The sequence below is a fragment of the Vanessa tameamea genome, chromosome 4 (genome assembly GCF_037043105.1).
Source record: "Vanessa tameamea isolate UH-Manoa-2023 chromosome 4, ilVanTame1 primary haplotype, whole genome shotgun sequence".
Classification (NCBI taxonomy): domain Eukaryota; kingdom Metazoa; phylum Arthropoda; class Insecta; order Lepidoptera; family Nymphalidae; genus Vanessa; species Vanessa tameamea.
This window is the reverse complement of record NC_087312.1, coordinates 4,225,600-4,251,136: the sequence shown is the minus strand read 5'-3', so window position 1 is coordinate 4,251,136 and position 25,537 is coordinate 4,225,600. Positions and strand designations below refer to the sequence as shown.

Sequence of the window (25,537 nt, the reverse complement as noted above, 5' to 3'; positions counted from 1 at the left end):
GCCGGCGAAGACAGTGTAATGTGGTGAATCTGTCTTGTATTTTGAATTCACGTTCAGTTGACTACTGTGATCCTATTGTCTACACTCAGGACGTGTATAGATGACCTAAGTCTTACTGGTACCTATCGTCTATATTACTATATATGTTATGTTAATAACCCCTTGAGATGCTCGGAGATCTAGTTGATTTGTTGATTTATTTTCTTTAAAAAAAAACATTGAACCAGTACTGTAATGTTTTTCCAAATTGTTTCAGAAAATATTTACATAGGTTTTCCGTTCTCGTCCAGATATATTTTTATACAGGATAACAACTCTAGGTTTTGAAAAAAAAATTGGTAGGGAAATTTTCATGTGTCGGATCCGGAGTAGCTTGGTGAAATAAACTCCGAGATTATATAAGAAGTAACTTCTCCCCAACAGTGGGAGACTGGGACTTTTAACTTTACTTTTTAAATACGCACGGATAGAATTAGGGTCTTCATAAAATGTTTTAATTTCACGCGATATAGCCACTGAGCGCTGTGTTTGGAAAGCGTGCTTCTTGCTGATGATTGCGGGTTCAAACAGACACAGGTGGTGAAGGAAAACATCACAACTATTACACATCTATGCACTCTTTTTGACAATATTTGTAATATTGTCAAAAAGAGTGCATAGATTGTACATACAAAACTATAAATACAGAAAAATCAGCTGGAGTTGAAGTCGAATCCGCTAACAGGGCGAGTCAAAAGTGCTGTAAAATCACTCAACCCAATCACAATATTAATGAAATACACGCCCTGTTCTATAAAGTTTATTGAAGTTAAAGAAATAATAAATAACTTTTTTATAAATAGATTCCGTAGACGTAACTCAGATGTAACAGTTCACTAAGTCACAAAATGAATCGGAACTTTTGAACATTTCTTTATTTAATTTACTGGTTGTCATTATGAGCATCTTGTTAGCTGAGTATGTTTTTCTCATAGACCTCTTCAAGAAAACGAGGCGAGTCATATAACTAATTTCTCAACTATAAGTACATTAAAATTTGTCATACACGACGCGTAAAAGCCCATTCATAAATAATATTTAAAGATTTAAATCTAGAACGCATGTATGAAAAGTCAATGTACTTTCTACGGAACATAATTTACAAGTCCGACGCGTTCGCGATGACAGCTCGCAAGCACACCAGAGAAGACGGACTATAAGTAAAAAAAAAAAAAATTACTAGCATTTGTATGGAAAATTTCCTTGCCATTAAATTATTTCTACCTCCTTTCATCATCTATTGACGTTTAAGATGACGCATTTAAAATGAGTACATTTTATAGCATTATCAAGAAACTATAGGTTGGAGTAAATAGCAAACACTATAAAGAATATTAATGTTAAATGATGTATCAATAAACCTATTTAGTTAAATACTACTTAAATTATATTTCAGTTGTAAATAATTTTGTTAATGTTACTTACAGGAATATTTCAAACCAAGTACCATTTGTAACTTTATTAAATAACTTTAAAATTAAAATGAAACCTACAGATTAAAAAAAGTATGTACATCTTTTTCTAATATTTGGAGATAAAAAAGAAAAAAGTCTTGTCTTATTGAATTATTTTAGAATAGGAACAAACGCATTAGCACTAGTATCTATAATAATACGTGTGTTGATATTTATTAAATATTTTCTTAACAACGATGTGACCGAGCCTTAATTCACGTTACCGTCTGCAGTGATTGGCGGGCGACATACTTGCGATCAACCGTTAGCTCAGCCTCCTCGGCCCTACCATTAGTCACTAGATTAGATAACAGTACATTCGAATTGTCCACTAATACCTTGATTAGATTAAGCACAGTAATTGGTTAACTATTTCCCTTTATGATTCATTGAGCAAATATGAAAGTTGACGGACTTACATTTTTATCTAAATAAATGATTTGATGATAAAATTTAAACATATCTGTGGTCATAATTTCATAAAATAAATCGTCTTTATTTTTAATTTTATAAGTCAATAACTTCGCTTATAGTAAAATGAAAAGCATTGTTTTATTAATATTTTACATAAATAACTCGACAATTTCAAGACGTGATTCCGGTAACAATCGGTGCCAAGGGTATTTGTGGTCTATTAAACAGCGAAGGGTAATTGATTTTATTGTAAGTCGAGTCAATTATGTTCTAACAATAATGTTTTTGTTTCTAATAGTGTTTGCAAATACTCGAATGCTAGAAAGTTCCGTAGTAGAGGCTTCGGCGCACTCCACGCCTGCATTGTCATTCGAGTGACACTCACAAATGTTTGTCACTTAACAAAAAGAGCGCTGAGTTATCGACTTCACACATATTGCTAAGCTAGATCTTATTGCACGATGTTCGAGTTAGCGTCGAAATTTCTGGAAAGATAAAACACATGATTAAATAAACAAAAAAAACTACTGAAATATTAGTTAATAGCTACAAATTGTGTATACAGTAACAACTCGTAATTTCCTACTGGCAAAACTGTCATATCTAAGGAATAGGTTTGGATCCTATGGTACAACGCTACTTGAACGCGGTTTGGTGAAACATAAATTCAATCAGACAATAGCAGGTTTCCCAACTTCCTAAAAATAGAACACGTGATAACATATTGTTGTATTGACCCTTTTTTAAAGAAAATAAGCTAAGTACACATGTTTCCTTACTAAAGATTATGTATTCAGATCTAAGAAAAACAACTTTTAATCATGATTGTTATAAATTAACATTCCAATCAATGATTTACATATTTTTTTTTATACTCAATATACAAATTTCATTCACAGAAAACACTACATTTTCAGTGTTCCGCATAATTTAGGAACTCTTGACACACTGCAAGAAATTTGATTAATATTTTCTTGAGAAACTTTTATCAAAGCAATAAAGAGCACAGAATACTTAATTATAATTGTAACCATGAGATTGACATGAAGACAACGAAACAATTGTTAGAAAAATTGTTGAACTGATACGTGTTTAGACTATAGTGTTTAGAATTCATCACTGATAAATGTTACGTGATAATAAAAAGTTATTTAGTGATCCATCAAATTTTCAACGTCCAAACTTACAAAGAAACAGACCGATACGTTACGACTAGATACACTAGATCTAGATACTAGATAGATAGACTAGATAGATATAAGTGATTTACAGTAAAAACGATAGTAAAAATCTTAAGCTCGAGAAAAAATGAAAACTGTATTAACAAACCTTGTGGCTTGTGTTTTTGTAAAATAAAAACCTAATAGATTTGCGGAAGCTTATTGTTTGTTGCCATTATTACCATTATTCAATAGGCATCAGAGTGGAAAACCAGCGGTCGAGCATTAAGTCATTGTTTGACTCTATCTATAAATACATAACGAATTACGATACTTAAGAACACATGCACTTTATATCTACAAATATTGAATGAGTTTATGGTTGTTTCAAAACAAAAGACAATTGCTCGGTGGAAATTGAACAGTCTAACGTTGTGAAAATCGCTACTTCCTAAAACTCTACTAGATTGTAAGATACGCAGCTCGATACACCACGTTGGTGCAAAATTGTAGACATGACAGTCTCATCGTTGTACGTTTAGAATTGAAAACGTTAAAAATTTAAATTAAATATATATATAAAAGGAATAAGTAAATATGATTCCATTTTTGAAAAGATATTTTTTGCTTAGACGTAATTGTAATCAGATCTTAAGCAAGATGCCAACGTGTGGTCAGTTACGAGTAAACTGTCATATTGCAAACAAAACCGCGATTGAATTATTAATTTCTATTGCTTAAATTAAGAAATATATTACTTTACCAATCGAAATTTGTAATTTGTTTCTAGTCATGTATTCAAAATTAGATTAGAATCTAATAGAATATTGAAATAATATAACCGACATATATAAAACATAATATTAATATATTTAGTTTTGTATTAATTTGAAATTTCGTTAACAAGAAGATCGTTTTTGTTTAAATAAAAATTGAAGAAAAGAAACATCGAACAATAAGATCGTTTTTACGAAGCTAAACACGAGTAACAAGACAAACCATTAACTTCTTTACTTTCAAATAGATATAATTGTTACCATATAGTATATTATAATTGTTAATCAATCAGTTAAGATATACTTATACAGATATTATCGATTTATTAAAATGGATATTGGTACATAAATGTTTGACATAATAATATACACTGCTTGACCAACGTTTGCACGAACATTGGCACATATATGGACGTAATTTTGCTTGGAAGATTTCTGTTGCTTACCACTAGATGGTTGCATCAACTTCTGTATCGTTCGAATCGCCATGATTATATATATACAGACAGGACAATGTCTGTCTGAATTTGCTAGTTTATCTACAAAATTCATGAGTATGTATGGGTTCTCATATTATTTATTCAATTTAGTTGAAATTTTTTCTACTTCCTGTTATTATGGACACTTCGTAAAGGTTTTGTTTTATAGAACTACAACTGCTTACAAAAAATTGTATTGATAATATGGCTTCGGAAAGGACAAGATATAGTTTGCTATGAATAAATGTCTTGAAATTTTCACGTGAAACTGAAATCGTCTACCTGTATGCGTTTGTTCGTTAAGCGTGTCAATAATTATAATAGTTTTTTCTTTTTTTTAAATTAAAAGCTGTGATTTGTGATGATTTTGTTTAGGTCCAGGGAGAAAATTGATACCTTAAGACTAAGTAGTGCGGCGTGGTATTTGAAAATATTTTGTTTTTATATATCACTAGTCACTTTTAGACTTCGTGAGTACCTTTTGTTAAGGCAATTAAACGGCAGCTGTATCGTAACAGATGCTATTTTTGCCTTTAAAATATAATTATAAATTAAAATTATTTTTACATTTAAATACATGTATGTAATCACTGAGAAATTTCCGTTTCTTACTGCCTTATTTTCATTTTTAACTTTTTTTCGAACTGTCGTAATATCTATATTATCTTAAATATTATATAATTTAATATCTATATATCTGATTCTGAAGAAAATTTAGCGAGTTATTCTGCGTATTCTCAAGAAGGTTCCTAACGAAACACGTGTTTTTTCTTTTATATGTCTTTCAATATAAAGCTTTATGTAACCCTCATCCACCCTTATAAAGCAGACGGGAAGGCTGTAAATAAAAAAATAGCACCTACTGATCTCGGGAGTTAAAATTATAACTTAATTTTTTTTTTGGCATTAGATTGCCTACTTTTGATGGTGGAGCTATAAACTGAAGCTTCATCTGACGACTTTAAATTGCGTAGCATTAACCATAAACGCATGGCATTATGGCAATTTAACGCGGGTACAACCGCAGGGCAACACTAGTTTTAACTATATGTCTCTCTTACAGACTTACATAACTCTACGTCTACGTTCAATGACAGTTCAATGTGTCCTTCGCGACGTCTCCAAAACTTTCTTGAGTCAGTCACGGCGCGCGTGCTCGCTTCGTTTTTTGTCGCGCTGGGTGCCGGCGCGGGCCTGATATTGAAATAATTGCTTTTTCAACGGCACGCCGTGCAAATGACATTCGAGATGGAGGTCGTTTTTTTCATGAATGTAGAAGGAAAATTGCCGTTTACGAAATGTTTGGTTTTATCATAAATATAACGAACGAATTATTTTAATATCGTTTTTAAATAGATTAAAAGAAATTAAATGAAATATAGGAAAACCCATGTAGGGACAAAAGCGATTCTGTTTTATAGTAAATATAGTTTTAAAACTAAAGCTGTAATAAATAAGGTGTCTTATTAAAGAAAACCGTAACCATGTGTAAACATTCAACTATTGGGCAAATACCTCTTCGCTCTTTGAGAAGAATGTTTAGAGTTTATTCCATCACGTTGTCTCAATACAGGCTTGGATACAATATTCGGTAAAGACGTGAGTCTTCAGCTAATAGGCCACACGTACCTATATATATTTTTTAAGTTCCAACACTAAGACTTATTTTAGTGTTTCTTATTAATGAATGGAGAGATAAATATTGAATAGCAGCGACAATAAGTCTCGACTCCGCATTATGAAGTGTTAGTCACATGCAATTATACATACATAGTATTAATTTTTCCAATAATTCGTGAAAACAGTAAAACAGTTAGCGATCCATCGGGACGTCCAAGTTAATGAGAGTTCGCGTCGGTGGCTTGGTGTTAAAATTTTAAATTGTTGTGTGAACTTTCACAGTCATCGGCCATCGGCTCGCCCTCGGCTTTATAACTAACGATTCGAAGTAAAACGACAACTGTGATGTTTTTTTGTTCCATTCGATCGCCCACGGCCGATGTGAGACCGCTCTTAAATATCATAAATGTTTTGTGCGCCGGCACGTGCTATCGCCTCTTACTTCTGATCCACAGATAACTTTATAACCTTAATTTTCACGGTATATCGATAGTCCTTTATATGACGCACCTTAATATTGGATGACAATTGTTTATTTATGCTTTTGTTTTAAAGCGTTGACCAACGCTTTAACAAGTTTCATTACATTAAAAATTAAAAATATTTATGATATTATGATATACAATTTATTGTAACACTTGTCGGTGGGGCTTTGCAATCTGCATAGGTACGACCTACTCATCATAAATTCTACCACCAAACAGCAATACTTAGTATTTATGTATTCCGGTTTCCAGAGTGAGTGCCATTTTAGTTATCAATGTTCGTGGCGCATTGGTGATTTGAGGAATGATATTTCTTAAGGTCCAGTATCTTTGGATATCTTTGACCACTTATCATCAGGTAGCCCATTAGTCAGTTCGCCTACTTATGACATGAAAAATATAATAATAACAACATTTTAACAACAGTTATCATCCGTTGACCAAAATGAACATCAAATTATGATTTCTTAATTTCATCATACATTTTCATTTCACGATGAAGTCATTGGATTGTCAAATTAAAAAAAAAAAATTTTACTTTGAGGTAGGTTGTTGAGCACCATCCGGCTTATCAATTATTTTTCTAAACAGCAATTTTGATCAAGCCAGTATAATCAAATTCACAAAAGACATAACATGTTCCTTAAAATGGTTAAGGCTAGTTTGAGGTATAAGGAATATCCTTACAGTATCAATATACCTATATAGACAGTACTTCTTACTTACCATGACGATCCATTTTTGTCTGCATGCTATAAATAACATATATACAAGATATACAAAAATATATAATAAAAGTTTGGAGAACTCAAGATTAAAACGACGTATTGGACATGTGATAGTATTTACACATATAAAGCTGTTTCCTTAGTTTTTCCGGTTAAAGGTATACTTTTCTTTTTAAACTGAATAACGTCACGATTTCTTTTAAATGAAATTAGAGTTCGTCTTCGAATGTCTCGCCAAACGGCTAATATAAACCATGTCGAATTGGCGAGACATCTCCGAAGACAAAGACGTCGAGTTGGTGTATTTGTCACGCACCGTAAATATTTTGGACAGAGTTTTATGGGCTCTGTAGATTTTATGAGGCTTTCGCGCGGACCATTGTCTCCTATGTCGATTTGCCATGCCTACCCGGGACATTTACGATATAAGTACGGCATCTGCAAGAAATCTGTTTAAGTTTTTACGACACCATTGTTTTAAATGCTACCTGAAATATTGAGAAACTAGTTTTTGAGAAACATCATCGTTATGTTTTTATTTAACATTGAGCTATTATTTATTGTATTTGTTTGCTAATAACAATGTTATAATCCCTGATCGTATATATTCATCCTATTAAATTAATATCTGTAAAAAATAAATAACATGTATCATTCCATCCCCTGTAAGTACTTACAGTAAGGACCTACAGCCGATCAAAGGTATTTATCCTTTTGGGTAGAAGGCTCGAAGCTTATTCCACCACTGTTGGTGGATACACATATGTACGTCGTGAACCCAATAACTTAGTTTAGCATTCACGCGATCTAGCAACTGGGACATCTGAGCTCTCTCTCTCTCTCTCTCGCTCTCTCTGATTATGTAGATTATACATATTATTTAATAAAAGTGTTTTTTTTTATTTGAATTCGATAAAATAAATCGATCGATAGTTATTTATATTTCAATATGAAATTTAAATTAAAGTAAATTTAAATTAGAACTAACTTTCTATCGATGATTGTAATGCTCTGAAATTTTATACATCGGATAAATCTCTGACGAGTCACTGTTACATAAAACACGGAAGACGCATCGGCCTGATTCTCTCACCTGATCATTAAACAGTATTTAGTTGGTTAAGGCCTGTTCTGTGCCGGTGCGCAATGTGAGGCGACGTCAAGGCTGCGGTAACCTCGCTGTTTGTGGAGCGTGACGGCGACGTGTCGGCACCCACAATATGACGTCACGTCCCCTAGTCGAAGGTGCCTCAGCTGGACTTCAGTTACGTGTTAATGTTGCAATTCACTTTGGAAATTAGGACTTCTTACTAATTAAGACTACTTATTGTTTCTCAAAATAGATTTAAATATTTAAAATAAGAGTAGGCATTGAATAATTTACCGACATATTATTTAATATCAAGGATGTATGGTGCAATACTATTGCTTATTCCAAGAATAAATTATTAAACAAAAAAAAAAGTTGTTATGATGTTTGGAACTCCATTTCTAAAAGTGTTTGTTATTTATAGGAGAAATTATTTTTTGTTATGTCCTGTAATTGTATAAAGTTTGTTATCGAACTTTTACATAATAAATTGTTTTAAAGTCGTCATGGTTTGGGGTTTGGTTATAGTAAAAAGGTTTTTGATTATTCCACTGAGAAATCTTATGTCATCTTATATTTTCATATAATAGTAGATTTTAGAGGTGTACCTAAAGCTATAACTATGTCAAAATTCACCTGAATGTGTATGGTATATTTTCAAATTACTGCATGTTTTTTTTTAAATATTTTTGCAGCTATTTATAAATAAATAGGTTATATGGATTATAAAATATATTTGAGATAGATTTGCGAAACAATGAAAAAGATTTTCTTAGTGCAATATTGCTTGGTTTTTATAAAAAAGCGGATTATACAGAGCTTAATGAACTTATTAATGGCGTATAGAAAACAGTGTTGTGTCTGTATTAAGCATATGCAGTAAATTGTACCTCATAGGTTCTAACAAATTGGATGTTAAAATATAAAGATCAGAATTTTTATATTAAGGTGAACTACATCCTTATACTGTTTATAACAATATTAATAATATTATATACTAGAATCGCCCCCGAAATACGCTTAACTTTCTGGTATACGTTTTAGTTAGGCAATACAAAAAAGGCATCTCATTTGTTAGTATAGATTGCAAAATTTAAACAGTATTCTTTCTTAATCAACAATATCGACTGGGTATGTATTTGTTACTCTTTTTTTTATAATAAAACTGAATTATGTTTTTTTAAAGTTACGTAATTGATTACAGCATAAATAATTAAAATACGATTGCAAATAACTTTATCCTGTGTCATTATGAAAAAAACTTAAACAGGTGTGAAATTGAGCCCATTTTTTGTTCAGGCAATAGATTTTGTTGGTCCCGAAGTACGCCACTACGTAATACCTGTCCATTACAGACGTACAAATCACCTAAACGTCCGTTTAAAACTATATAATTTCGCACTAAGCAGAATGATTTGGGAATTTCGTCTCGTTATAAATTTCCACCTTTGTTTTTTAACTCCCAACAATTACCGGCGGTTTTGTTCCGACAAAGAATTTTTTTTTATGAAACCGTACGTTTGATTGATGGGCGTTTATTTTCGGGTTTGATCCGAAGATGCTTCCGAGTTAAAAGAAATAAATTTACTGATTATTAGAATAATTATTTATTTCTAAACGATATTGTTTTATATCTAATTAGTTTATAAATTTGTTTTGTTCATAGATTCGTTCACGCTTTTAAATTAATGTTACGGTTACCTTCTGAATTGACGCCGGTAATCGGTAAATTATTTAGAGAATAATTATGTTTTGTAGCATAAGAAATAAAGCTCTATTAGCTTTAATAATACATACTTGCACAGTTGTGTATATGTATGTGAAATATTAGTTCTACTAAATTTTTAGTTAAACTTATGATCGAAGGCTGATATTATTATAGGACAATAGTGTGTTCCCAAACATTAATAGCTTTCTCTTCCCTCACCGTTGTAGTCCGATAGACTTAGTCCGACTAGACTTTACTTGCTATCTGAAGCACGGGAGTGAATGACTATAGGCTGTCAACTTCAAATAATCATAATACTGAGATACGCGTTTAAATACATATTTAATTAATTGACCCACGATTGAACCAGAACTCCGTGATCTACAGTCTCAAAATCATCCTATTAAACCAACGAAGCTATATTGTTGTATTATAAAATAGTAATAAAAATGAAACACATAGTTTGCACTGGTGAGCTTGTTTCAGCCACAGCTCAGTATTGATTTTGGTTATAAAATATGATCAACTAGCTGATCGTCTCGACTCCACTTGGCTATATTACAGATTGTGTCATACATGCTTTTCCAAAACATTAACCGTTTACGCCGCGTACGCACCGGAAGCACTTGCAACATTGTCTTACTCTGCTTCTATTGGTCGTAATGGTATATAATCTATAGCCTTCCTCGATAAATGGGCTATCTAACACTGAAAGTTTTTTTTAAATCGGATCAGTTCATTCGGACAAACAAACATACTCTTCAGGTTTATTATATTATTATAGATTAATTTTGTAAATAATTCGCAAATAATTCGCATTTTGTATTTAATCGGTATTTTTATATTTATTCAATATCACTTAAGATATTCCCTAAAGCTTCCATTTTTAGTTGTATAAAGCAAGACCAACAAAATTGTGTTTACTTCCCGTGCAAGGCTTTTGTAACCATTTCACGGTGTTGCCATACAAACAGCGGCCACGACGAATCCGAACGTGGCTATTTGCTAACCATTTGACCCGACTCCTCTCGCGCCCACTAACCTACTGCGATAAGAAACAACTAAACGTAACCGATATTTGATTTTTAACTTTCTATCAGAGTCATAGAGTTCAAATTTCAATATCAGCATTGATTCATCTTTTTGATGTAATGATGTGTAGTCGGTATCAACTGTTTATTTACTGACAGAGCTTTTCAATCTATCGCAGTTGCATGTCCTCTTTCAGCCTTACGAAAGTAAACTTTATCTAAAAGTTTTTAAGGTTCTTTTTTAATAATCTACAGATATTTCGCTTATTTTATATCGATTGTGTGTTTTGAAAGCAGATAGTGACGGGTGGAAGAGTCTTCAGAACCGTTAGCTGGACCGTTCAGTATATTATATTTTAATAAATAATGATGCATTTCGCCGTAGATGGCGTTAGCTTATATTTATAAGGTATAAGGTGTTTAACCAACATTAATATAATCTGTATTATATATAATCTTAGTAACGTTTCGCTTAATGAGAATGGTGTTATAAACAATGGGTATCAGTATTAATTATAAAATAAAATATACGGAACATGTTAGTGTCCCGTAGACGGGTAAATGCATATATTATCTTCTTTAAAGAGAAAATTTGGAACTTATTCCATCAAGATGGATCAGCTTGGGTTTGGCGAAGTCACATGTAGGAGAATGTCATCCACATGCAGATCCACCCATGATGTTTTTCTGCACCGCCGAGATAAATAGAAGTGTATGGGAACTTTGGATTAGATTGGAGAGTGAAATTTTACATATAAATCGTAAATAAGCCTAATTAGAATTACGCATTTTTCGTGTAAATAGAAACGTATATAACCTTTAAACGAATGATTAGCTACTTTTTGAGAAAGCTAATAAACAGACATTTATGACAAATAACAAATGAATCTGTCATCGTCATTTATTTCCTTATTCATTATTACGTAAAGTGTATTTAAAAAGTTGTAAATGTCAATGAAGTTGCGTCTGTTTATAATATAATTTATTACTAACTGTTAAACATTAGTTTAAGTTACAGATAATATGAATTTAATATTTTTAGAATACAATAAAATATTGATCGGTCTCCGTAGAATTTAATTTAAATTTATTAAATTATAAGAATAAATATTGAAAAATTTTATTAAATATTGAAGTTTATCTAAAACATAAAATCGTCTCAATATAATTATAATAAAATAGACTTAAATGAATATTTATTTTAAACCTGAAGCTTATAAAATGTAAATTAATTGAAACTTAAGAATATGTTATTGTTGTTTTTAATTTATTTATGATTCCAAAATAAAATAACACATGATGTTTACATACTTAATACATTTAAACCTTAGTAAATTGTAGGTATATAATTTAAAAATTTTACTACGAACGATAAAAAAAAATTGTATTTTTTATTAAATAACGCTGACTTTGATAACTTTCATAAAAACAATGACGCAAATTCACAAATGAATAAAGGTAAGGAATCTTTTTACTTACTTTATTTTTTTGTCGATCAACATTGTTTTAACTGGCAACACTCATAGTGTTGTTCTTAACAATATTGATTTATCATAGTGACCCAGTGAAGACGAGGCGCCGGCGCGTCTCTGCTCTCGAGGACCCTTCAGTTCACATATAAATTGAACAAACACTTGTCTGTCAGAACTATGTCCTTGTTTCCATTCCGTTACTATTCTGTTGCGAGTTACGAATGATGTAATAACAATAATTATAAATTAAAGCGTGCCAATTGCGTCTGTAAATGTAATACTCATGCCAATCTTAATTTAAAAAATGACGAAAAATTTACATCGGACAACTAAAAAATGACAATGACAACTCATTCAAAATTGGCGGGAATATCCGTCACATTGAAATCTAGTATCGTTATCTGTTTTATAACACATTAACACATTATTTGTCAGAATCGATTCTGCGAATAAGCTCTAGGCAACTAATATTACCTAAGCCATTTTTGGATAAAACTATTAAAAAAATGATGATTCAAGTATTAATGTATATTCATGCTTACCCATTTGACTCTGGAATTAGAATTATAACTTATAAACGAGTACTGAAAATAGAAATATTCATTCAGAATAAGTATTTGGTAGAATTGTGATAGTGTGCTATTAAATTAAACGGTATTTTTTTCTTCGAGCAATATTCGCTTGATCCCAGGAGCAAAGCCACGATGTGCGATGTTCTTCCAACGTCTGTTTATGAGCATTATTCTGGTATCTAGTGAAAACTATCTTCACGGCGAGCTCCATCTTCTCCGTACACGTACTTACAATCTAATGTTATTGTGGTTAAGTTTAAGCTTATAAATAACAAAAAAAATCGACATTAAATTAGTTATAGTAATGTTACTTGAATGTACATTTATTATGTATTGAATATATGCATGAGTTCGTAAGAGTTTAAATTCATATTTGTGTAGTCTGTCATCATGTCTAGATAACTTCAGAATCAAACTATCCAAACTGGAAGCTCATTTAAATTCGCATAGCCGTGATTAGCGGTATATATTTTCTTGTCTTTCGCATTTTAGCATACGTCAAGACCAAACGCGCGCGCGATGCATTTATTTTTTATCATTAACTTAATAATTCGTCCCATTTCTGCCCACGCATCGCCGGGTAACTTGTCGCAATATTCAAAATTGTTGTAATAAATATGATTTACTTCACATATGATCGTTTAAATAACATTGTTTTAACCTACACCTACGCTCATCAGGTCAACGACATTTAATTTACTTTAGCAATACTAAGATGTCTTAATACTAATGAAGATAGAGGATGAGAGGATAGTGTAATAAATAACATACAAATAACTTACTGATATGTAAAAATTGTTGTAGGTAATCATTAAGATGATTTTCGATACTTCGAGTATAACTTTGTTAATATCACTTTATATCGTACAGTAATTTTGACATAATCGTACCAATTTTATCACCAATAATAAAGTATATTGCTCCACTATTAATCCTTTATATACTTACTAACGCTAAGATGCTTTTCTTTATATAAAATATTATTAATGTAAAACTAAGCCTTTAATAAGTATCTAATAAAGATCGAGATGAAATTTATTTACATGTCAAGAATAATTACTAAGTGTTAATAGTACACCTTAAGACATTTGAAATGTAGGCCAAGTAAATAGAAGTAAAAATCTTATTGATACATTACGATAACCGGAAGTTATTGACCTTGTTGAAATTTGTATTGCGGTTTTGCTGTAATAGGTACTTACTAAAATAGACTGTGAAAATAATACAATTTTCAGTTTAAAATAATAGTTTAATAGTGTATCTGTGATGTAAATGTTATAGATTTAAGTATTATAAGCTGTTATGCAATTGTGTGATTGAATATTTCAATAAATAAATATACCAAACAAAAAGAATACGTGTACGTGACAGAAATGAGTCGTTTTATATAAACGTTATATTAGCCGTATAATTTGATACTCATACAAGCAGGAACATGACTTCACTGGTAGTCGTTAGTACTAAATAATACACACAAAATCAAATCCCTAAAAGTCCACTACGAAAACTAAACACAAAAAATAATTGGGAATCAAGATTGACGCAGATAAGGTAATCCGTGTCGAGTTTATTTGTTTTTAATTATTCGGTGGCGAGTCCGCCCCTGGCTAATGACTCTATCGCGCGATTTACGAGCGCCCCTGGGCCTTTTGTTTTTTTTTTCTTTTATTTTAACCTGTAGTTTCATTAGGAACTCGTTTTTTTATGGAAATATTTGCATAAGTACCGAAATCGGTTGAGAACGGTGACGTCAACGCCTTTTCATCGATGTTTGTTAAAGAGTCAATATACTGTTCAATACAGCGAAATTGTAAGTTTTGTTTAGAAATTGTTCGTGTTTTGACGAATGTCAAATACGAATCTGTTGCTAAATTAACATTTGATTTCAGTTATTGCTTATTTATATTGCTTTGGGGGTAATTAGTTGATTATGAAGAATCGATGTCCAACTTAATTATTGCTGTAGGTATTATAAAATTATATAATAATCGTTTGTTATGCAGATTCTATTTTAATAATTATAAATTTGGCTAAAATTTCTAAACATTTGGAGAAAAAAATTATAATAATCATTATTATTATTTGTAAATGTTTGGAGAAATAGTATCATGAAGTACGGGAATAAGGGTTTTAATAATCGATCACAGCTCTCTCTGTTTTCCAGATTAGTGATTTTCTAATACGTAGTGTAAATAATGATTATACAGCATGTTTTAGATATACGGAAGTCATTTTGGTCCACATAAATATCATATCTTACTTATCCCATCCGAGTAACTTCGAACGATTCGCGAATACTGCGTTACCTGTGACTATAAACCCTCCTCTCAATAAAATAGGTAGGTACGCAAATATGACTTCAAACAGAGAACTAGTATAGAAATTACGCGAAAACTGTTATATAACATAGCCTACGAAAATTATATTGAAAAATAAACGACTCAAGATAGGAGTTGATGATCTTTGACATTTCAATGTGATTGATTTCCTTTGAGTTATAAATGGAACAAAGATGGCCTAAATCACACGTAAAACCTAACCATGTATCACAGATACCAACACAGGTAATTACCGTTTTTATGTGGCTAGAACGCGTACATCTTAACCGATGATTTCTGCTTCAGAGCCAGGCATGCACCACTCAATTTTCATGTGCTTAATTTATGTTTATAATTCATCTCGTGCTCGGCGGTGAAGGCAAACATCGTGAGGAAACCTGCATGTGTCTAATTTCAATCAAATTCTGCCACATGTGTATTCCACCAACCCGCACTGGAGCAGCGTGGTGGAATATGCTCCAAACCTTCTCCTCAAAGGGAGAGGAGGCCTTAGCCCAGCAGTGGGAAATTTACAGGCTCTTAATGTATAATGTAATGTATGTGGCTATCAACTATTACATATCAAATCAAATCCCTCTATTCAATAAGCGTTAAACTAACTCGTTGAATGCCGAATTAAACACTATCACCGGTTCGGAAAAGAGAACACCCTGACCTGATAAGAAACGGTGAAAGAAGCTAATCGGTTTTTTTGGTCAAGTTTTGATTGCCTATATATATTCAAAATCACAAAGAAATAACCAGGAGGCGATCGTTTCATTCCCAAGGTGTGCGTGTGTTTATCAACGGTGGACTAACTTATTCTATAATAGCTTTTATATGGCATATAGATGTTCTTATATTGATCGAAAACTTTAGTGACGAATAACGTTATATAAAAAATAATAAATTAAATTATAAAGTTAATTAACCTTAAAAATGACTTGCTACTTACTTTACATCATTTATTATTGAATTTGATTTATTTTTTACATTTGATTACTCATAAAAACTGTTATTTAATTTAAATTATCATCTCTGTAATAAGGTTGAGTATGTCTAGTTGAATTTAAAATATACGAAAAAATAATTGTAAAATAATTACATTCCGTAATTGGATTTTAAATTTTGTTTAATATAACAATAGGTATAACAAGAGCTAAATAAAAATAATTTAAAATTTATATTAAGTATAACGAATTTGATTAAGATATTTTTTTTGGATTCCATTAGAAATTACGTTGACTGGTATATAAAATATGCAATTTTAAAAATAAATTGAATAAAAAATTAAATTAAATTAAAAAAAAAAAAAAGTAAAGTAAACTGTTTTTTATCTTACCTCTTTATCGTATTCCTTTTCACATTTAATTAACCGGATATTACGATACTTATTCTATTAAGATTTTTTTTTTTTTTTCAAGTGACTCATTAGAAGTAAGTCGCTTTCTTTTCGTAATGTTATCGCTTCAAACCTTTTAACGTTTCATTACAGCGACACGCTATCAATACATTACGAGTACAACACGTTAAACTAAAGAAATTAAAGAATATACTACAAAATTTGTACCAATTACTCAATAATATATATTCAAATAGAAAAAAAGTTTATTAAGTTGATATTTAATGCATTGACTTTAATCGTGATTCTATATCACAGGAACCATCAAAATCCAGGATTGGTGATAACTATGTACATTTTTAATTAGTACTTTTTTTTGTAATATATATTTTTTGTATACATTGTATACTATACATGACTGATACCAGGGACTCTAAACTAGGAAATCCTTTATCTAAGGGGCCCGTCTAATATTTGATGGCTTACGAAAATATTCCGCAAGACCAAAGGTTTTAAGCAGAAGGAGAAAGTGTAACGCTACAACTTCCAAACTCCTAAGATTTAGTGTTATCCTTACGATCCTACGTAACAACATTAAGATTTTATAAAGATTACTTCAGTAATACTTCAATCAATTTTACATGATGGTTTTTTTAATAAATACGAATGTTTTTACCCGGTTTAATTAGGTATATCTTTGTATTATAAATAAATTCTCTATGACAAAACATATAATAATATTTTGAGCTATCTCAAGGAATAACAAAATTTCGTAAGAATAATATTAAGTAATTTACTAAAACAACAAACTAAGTGACATCGTCGATTTAAACATTGATAACTTATCTTATCTATGAAAGCTTATCATAAACATTTTAGATGACACACTACCCTTCCCATCTACTGAACTGAAAATATATACAATAATAGACACAATTGTAAATATGATTAAAGATTATAATTGCGTAAAATACTACTCTTAGTTTTTTCAAATATGTAAATAATTATAGAAAAAAACAATACCAGTTTTTGGTATCGTTTACATTTACGTTATATAAATAATGTACGCACGCACTTTTGACCGTATAATACAAAAGTTACTTTAAAAATCGTTATAAAATGTAATAACACAACAAATCTGCCATTCAAAGCATTATTATTCATTATTTTTGAGTTTAATTCATTTTGTTTCTGTCGAATTTACGTATCCAAATAAACATATTTAATATGAGAATTGATGAACTGACGTAGAACTCCATAACACAAATGTGGTCGCTTGGACCCATAACAAAACGCATAACAGTTATGTAAATAGATAAAGCCTTCGGCGGCGCGTTTACGACGGAGCCCGCTTAATTGTTTTATAATTCTGCCCTGAACCCTTTACCGTAATAAAACTTTCCAAAAACAATTTTATTGCTTTTTTTTTTCAAACGACTACCGCTCGCTTGCTTTCAGCATTGTTACGGAACACGAGAATAGAGTAACCGCAAGCAACCCTGTTACTGTGCTCAAATGTAAGGGGTAATTTATATTAAATATGTTTAATGCTGTTATTATCATGCGTTTCAATTTAAAATAACGATTATGATCTTTCAAGAGCCGCGCTATTCCAGTGGATAGCAGGACTAGCTTCATTGACTTTTGACGTGATTAATTTCTTTTCAAATAAACAGATTTACAATGCTGTTTTTTTACAATAATTAGTGTCCTGTGATGGAACCCGAGCCTAAATCCAGGCGTTTTTTTCTAAAAAGTACTCTTTTAATGAATAATAAGATTAGATTAATTATTTGATAGATTAATTTCGTATGTATAATGATAAGATGAAATATTGCTTAAGATTAAAATTATTAAATTAAGAGTATGAGTTCATTAACTATTGGGCTGTTTAAACTTTACTGTTTTTGCAATATAGATATGAAATAACATTAAAAGTATAACACCTCAGCTTTTTGCCTCCACTGGTGATGGCTGGTTCATTTTTTGAGAATCGGAATTGCGATTCAATGGAGAAATGCTGCTAGCATTCTTGCCATAATTCCAAGCGGTCATGATATATACAATAACTATTTTTATTTCTATATAGTTAATGTAATAATTTTTATTATGTACACGTTTTATTTATGAATAATATAACTAATGTATAACCAGAAGAGTTAAAGTTCGGAATCATTTTTACTTTCAATTATGGAAAAAAGAAGATTATGTGTAAAATATATGACAGTTTTTCAGTGCATCGAGTATTCCGCCGTTGACGCGGGGTTCTTCAAAGTATACCCTCGCTGTTTTATGCAACTATATGCTTAGTTACTAAGAAACGAGTAAACAGAGCTTCTACCCCGTATTACGGAGAAAAAATATATTTAGCCTCGGCTAAGTCGAGGCAAGCAATGCCGAGGCGGTCGAGGCAAAAAATATAAATGGAATTTAACTTAGTGCGCTTGACCTTCTCGGAATCGTTAGCAGCCGTAACGGTACTCACACCGCGTCCCCCAGGCCTCCAGGTAGGCTATGCACTTACGAATTATCGTTTGTCCATTTCATTTTGTCGAGTGATATGGTGATTTAGTAATATAGCTAAATTATTGGAGAATTAATAAGTTTACTCCAACCCGTACGAAACCCTTAATACATATCATCGCAAAACCTTAAAATAAAAAATCAATAACTCACTTACTTGTCAATACGTTATTGACGCTAAAATGACTATAATTTAAGATAATATGTAATAACTAATCAGATAGGTTTGAAAATTGTTTTACTTTTATTTAATAACATATTTTAAGACCTTTATATAATTAACTCGGCATATTTATATATCACGTCTTATCTACGCATTCGAATCCCACACGGTGACACCCACTTTTCGCCGGCGTCAACGAATCGCCGTTCAAAAATGCTTAATGACAAATGAGACCAAATATTGACAATATAAAAACAAAGAGACGGCATCAGGGGCGGGCCGGTGTCAATCTCAAGAACAAACAAGTATGTTTGAGCAAGGAATTAAGCGATAAGTTTAGCTGTTTGCGTCGTTGTTTGACTGCTTTGGATGTGGGAAATCGGTTTGCGACGTAAAAACCGCCATGTGGAGCGGATGTCAGGTATTAGTCAAGCAGATGTAACTATTACGGGTAAAAATATATTATTATTTATAATACGAACGTAAATGATATCAGAGTCAGTATTTAAATTTTACAAAATTTCTGTCGCATAAACGTATTGCGATTATCATATTTCATATCTACACATAATACAATACAGACATAATATATTTCTAATAAATCTTACATATATATAAGAAATATATTGATTCTTAAAAATAGATTCAATTTTTTTTTGAGACAATTTTCTCGATAAATATCTGTTTTTCATTATATAATGTAATTTCATTTTCATCCTTTTAGCTGTATAATTTACAAAATCCGTTAGAATCCATTTATTTAAATAAATTTTATTTAAATCGGTATATAATGAGATTATTCGATTTTAAAAGGTAAACATATATCTAGTTGGATCACAAGAAAACGTTTCTAGCAATGAATACGGTGATTTTCTCTCAGAATACAGACATTAAACTTAATATAGAAATTAACATTGGCAATATTGGGAATGTTGCCAATGTAAAAATTAAAAAATGTTAAAATTCAGTTAATTGAACTTGGTATCGTTGATAACACAAAAAAGTGAACTAAATTTGATTTTTAAATTAAAAGTTTAAAAAATATCCGCATATCACTTTAATAATTTAACAAGTACCTACTAATATAATAAAATATTTTTTTGTATCTCTATAAGATCTTTTCCAGATCTTTAGACAATTCTTAGTTGTCAAAGGAACCGCAATAATCACAGCAATGGTAACCGTGAGAGACAATGGTTTGAGATCGTGGGAACAGTCGCCCACCCTTGGGTTAGAGTCCCGGTCGATACCGTGACGGTGGGGCGCGAAATGTGTGACCGGCCTTACATCCGGAATATGTTTTATTATTTTTGTTTATTAATATCAACACATCGTCATAATAAGTAAAGAAATAATTAAATTACAATGTCTATGAAATATCCAAACTTAGAATACTGAGACCATATGAATGCAAGTTGTTATATATGTATAAGTGCCTAACATTATCTACGATGTAATTAGTTTCCTTACCTTATTATAATGTTTTAACGCGTATTGTAAGTTTATTTTATTTAAACACTAAACCGTAGAGATAAAAATATAACAATATTTATTATTTGGTGCTATTGTACTTACACTTTTTAAAAAAACAATAATTTAAAAGAAATCATACGGTTATCGTTTTTATTAGTTTAGAGACAATACAAAAATTCTAGTAACCTGAAATATATGGATCATCTATATTATAAATCTAAATAGTTTGTTCGTTTGGTTGAATTGTCTCAGGAACTCAGGCTATAGGCCATACCATCATGCTACGACCAATAGAAGCAAAAGCATTTAGCATAGTATATGTAATATAGCTGACCGAATTCGGGACGAGCAGCTAGCATTAGAATACTTAAATTTGGGTATTTATAAAAATAAACATAATTAAGGTGGGTAAAAATCAAAATACAATTAATTGTCAAATTAAGGTGCCTGCAGTATATTATCAATAAATGTGTGATATTTACCATACTTTTAATGTTGTTTATTTAATTCTCGTTGCTTAATATAACCTTTTAATTCTGACTGAATAGATTTTTTATAACACAGTTTTTTAATTTGTGTTAAAAAGAGACAGATAGTTTATTGATAATTTAATTAAATAAAATTATCGGTTTTATTTAAAACAATGAAAACAAAATATTATTATCAATTTTAGGAACCTTCTTCATAATTATAAACTACTTCATATTAAGAACTTGTAACTAATCGAATTATCGTTGTTATAATCTATGAAACAATGGAATCATATTTTTTTTTTATCACTTCAAATCAATTTTCTCAGTGTTTTAACCTGAGCGAAGAATTGATTTCGACCAACTTTTCTATTGGCTTGTATTTATATTTTAAAGATATAATATAATTTGAAAAAATAACTTTAACATAATCCGTTTTGTCTTTCGGAACGAAAATACTTTACAACCAGTGAAATAACTTTACAATTTCGCCAGTTCTAATTATAAACATTAGGAATAAAAATATATTATGCACATATATTTTATATATTGTGATTTTAATTATCAGGATTGTTGTAAACATTTTTATACGAATATTTAAAATAACGTGGTATGTACTTGCAAACGAAATATTATATTTTGTCGATTTCTAAGGTATTCTTTCTTAATAATTGTTATGCTTAATGAATAAGAGAGATAGTAAATATAAATAATACCTTAAGCCGGAAATTATAAGAAAAAATGGGTTCTTGACATTTTGTATAGACTTCATATCTTTTAATATTATTGTGCAAACAAACTTAAAGTACGATCAAGTGCTCGCATTGAATAATAAAAGATGTAATGAATTCACACCATACGTCACTTCACCCCATCGGACGTAAGTGAAAGTAGTGTTTAAATTAATGCGGCTTAAACACTGGGGCGGGATCGCGGGATTGCTATCCCGGGGGACGAAAAAGTGCCTGAATCTATCAACTATTCCCGGGGATTTGATTAAATCCAAACTCACCCCTTGCGTGTTGACAGTAATTGATTGAAATGCGACTTTCCTTGAAGCTATCGACTTCCTTGTTTCAATTGCGCATACAATTCAATTTGATAATATATTCAATGAAGGAGTTTTATGGTAAAATTGTGGAAAGGTTTTAACTTTAAACCTCATTGAGGCTCTCTAGGTTTATATTCATGTACACATGTATCTTTGTTTAATTTTAAGCATATGTAATCCTACTTTAAGTATTTTTATATTATTTCAAATGATTATTTATGAGTATAAAAGAAATTTTGTCTTTTAATTATTATTTTTTAATATCCATCAAACATTATCATGCTTCTCTAAAAATTATTAAAAAGTTATCATGTTATTATAAAAAAACATTTTAACGTTGAATTAAAAATATTCTGAGAACTTTTGATAAAATTATTTAAAGTGGGTATTTGTATTTTAAGGTGTACTGTATTTTGAGTAACAATGTATATGTTGGCAATATTACTGGTCATAATGCGAATGGAATTTCTTGTTAGTTTTAGCAATTTTAAAAATCAATCTGGTTTAATAAAAACGTTTTTATATATATCAAAACATTTAAATTAAGAAGATTATTATTTTGCAACTTAAGTTATTATATTTTTAACCCTAGAATCAATATAATTGTCATTGTCATTTTTCCAATATTCATGTAGAAATTAATATTATTAAATCATATATTTATGAGTCATAAATTTAAGTGAAAAAAAAAATGTAATGTAATGTGTCATATAATTTTGAGTAAATATCCAATACTGCAAGTCACATAAGCGTTGAACGGTTTCTTAATATTTTGAAGCAATCTCATGCATCTACCGTGCGCGTTGAAATCTTTACTATGACGCAGATATAAATCGTCAGTATTGAAATAGATAGTTGTCTTAGTTTAATGCAAACAATATTATAAACTAGGATATCTTTCTGAAATATAAATATTGCAAATATTTAAAAATCACATTTTAGGGTTGGATATAGTTATGGGGTCCAGAACAAAACAGCAGATACAGTTTTAACGCGTCGTTTATTGATAACTTCATTTTTCTCTTCAATATACTTTGTGTCCACTGACTATATAACACTCACTGTACATTTTTGTATTACAATATTTTTAGTCTTTCGAGGCATCATAACTTTCGATTTCATATAACAAATATTTTGTACAATACACGACGGGCGTACGAGAGTGGCGTCGTGGCACGTCTTATCGCTATCTACCTACGCTTTATCGACTAACTTCAACTTCAATCTAGCCTTTAACACTATATTTACATATTGTTCAAATTTTTTTGGTATTCAAATAACCCCGTACACTCCGTCATCTTACACACGTCCTCGCGCTAAGCCTATCTTTCGTCCGCACAACACAACTTAAAATATTTTAACTTAAACCATGAAAAAATACAATAATCATAATATAATACAAGATATTCATCAACAACATTTAATTGAACGTTCGGCCGTCGGTGGCGAGCCGATATCTCGCCGACGTCAGCAGTCCGTAACACTAACAGCGCGGCGGGTGAGCCCGCGATACATTACAAAACAAATAAAGGACATACCTAGAAGTATGTACGGCGATAACGATCACTGTCCTAAGCGAACGAGTCGCAACAAAGTCACTGAGGGAGCGCGCCGACACGACCGGCTCATAGCGGCGGGATGTCGATGTCGCACGCGAAGGGCGATTCTCAGATGAGCGGCATGGCGCGCTCGCCGGCGGCCGCGTACCGCTGTTCGTCGGGCACGTGGTACATGTTGATGATGTGGCTCAGGTCTTGCTGCCCGTACTCGCGCTTCATAGCTAGCTGCTCGTGCGGGTGGGTCTGCGAGGATAGGTGCCCGTGGCCACCAAACTCGCGCTTCAACTGCGTCGGAGGCTCATGCGACACATACTCGCGTTTCAATCCTGGGGGTCCGGGCGACACTGGTTCCGACTTGGCTGACGAGCCGCTCGGTGAATGTGAAGCGCAAGAAGCTGGCAGCGCGTAGCCACCCGGCGAGCCGGGACCCAGCCCGTACGCAGAAGGTGATGGTGGTTGCGGCAGATATGGCGACCCTTGTCCTCCACCATAATAACCGCCACCATATCCGCCTTGTTGCATCTGAGATACGTCGTAACGCGGGTACCCATATGCCTGTTGCTGGTAAGCACTGGGGTCGTGCATCATGTATCCGTTAGGCATGTATCCGTTTGGCGCCATCTGATATACATCTCGCGGCTGCTGTGCCGTCGGTGCGGCTGTTCTTTGAGCGTCACCTGCTCCCAGTAACGCTCCACCTCCCAACGGATATTTTTCTTGTTTTTTAGCGAGGGTCTTCGTTTTTCTCCTTGGTCTGTACTTATAATCCGGATGTTCCTTCATGTGAACAGCTCGAAGCCTCTTCGCTTCGTCGATGAACGGTCGCTTCTCAGATTCTGAGAGATCTTTCCACTGAGCACCTAAACGTTTTGAAATTTCAGAGTTGTGCATCTTGGGATTATCCGAGGCCATCTTTCTGCGCTGCCCACGCGACCACACCATGAACGCGTTCATTGGGCGTTTCACCCGTTCTGCGTTTGAGTTCTTACTGGAGTTGTTATTATTGTTGTTCGGGGGCTGATGGTGTTGCTGCTGGGGCTGCGTATGATGCTGAGGCAACGGCTGGTGTTGGTGGTGTTGTAGTTGTTGATGCTGGCCAAGCGGCTGCTGCTGAGGCAGCGACATCATGCCGCCGAGCGCGCCTAGCGATCCATAACCGTGTTGGAGCGCGTGGTGCGGCGGCACAGTGGCATGTAGGCTGCCGCCCTTTAGATCCGTCTCCATCGTCAACATGTCGTCTTCCTGCGGCGCGTACAGCTTGCCGATCCTTCGTTCACCGTACACAACGAGAGAACTGTCGGTCGCTCACATGGACTCGCGGCGGTGCGCGTCGGAATAACGTCTCGCGGTACCGTACGGCGCGGAGGCTACGTGCGTTGTGAGGTGGTCGTCCGGCGGGCGGCGGCGAGTGCGCTCCCCCCCGCATCCCCCCGCGCGGCGGCCCCGGGGCCCGCCCGTGCCGCGCGCGCTCCAATAGAAGGCGGCCGCGGCCCCGCCCCGCCCGCGCGCTCCCACCCGCCGAGCCCTGCATTTTTAATCGCGTGGCGACCGAGGCGAGCGTACGCCTCGCCGCCGCCGCCTCATGCAAATCACAATTTTGTTTGCCGACG

General features: G+C 32.6%; 1 protein-coding gene across 1 annotated transcript; it reads right to left on the bottom strand.

The window, feature by feature from the left end:
* Positions 1-23,349: 23,349 nt before the first annotated feature.
* LOC113394518 (transcription factor Sox-14) lies at positions 23,350-25,299 on the bottom strand. Its single transcript, XM_026631857.2, has one exon. It carries the CDS (start codon positions 25,158-25,160, stop codon positions 24,036-24,038), a length of 1,125 nt encoding a protein of 374 aa, XP_026487642.1. The 5' UTR covers positions 25,161-25,299; the 3' UTR covers positions 23,350-24,035.
* Between the last annotated feature and the right edge of the window lie 238 nt (positions 25,300-25,537).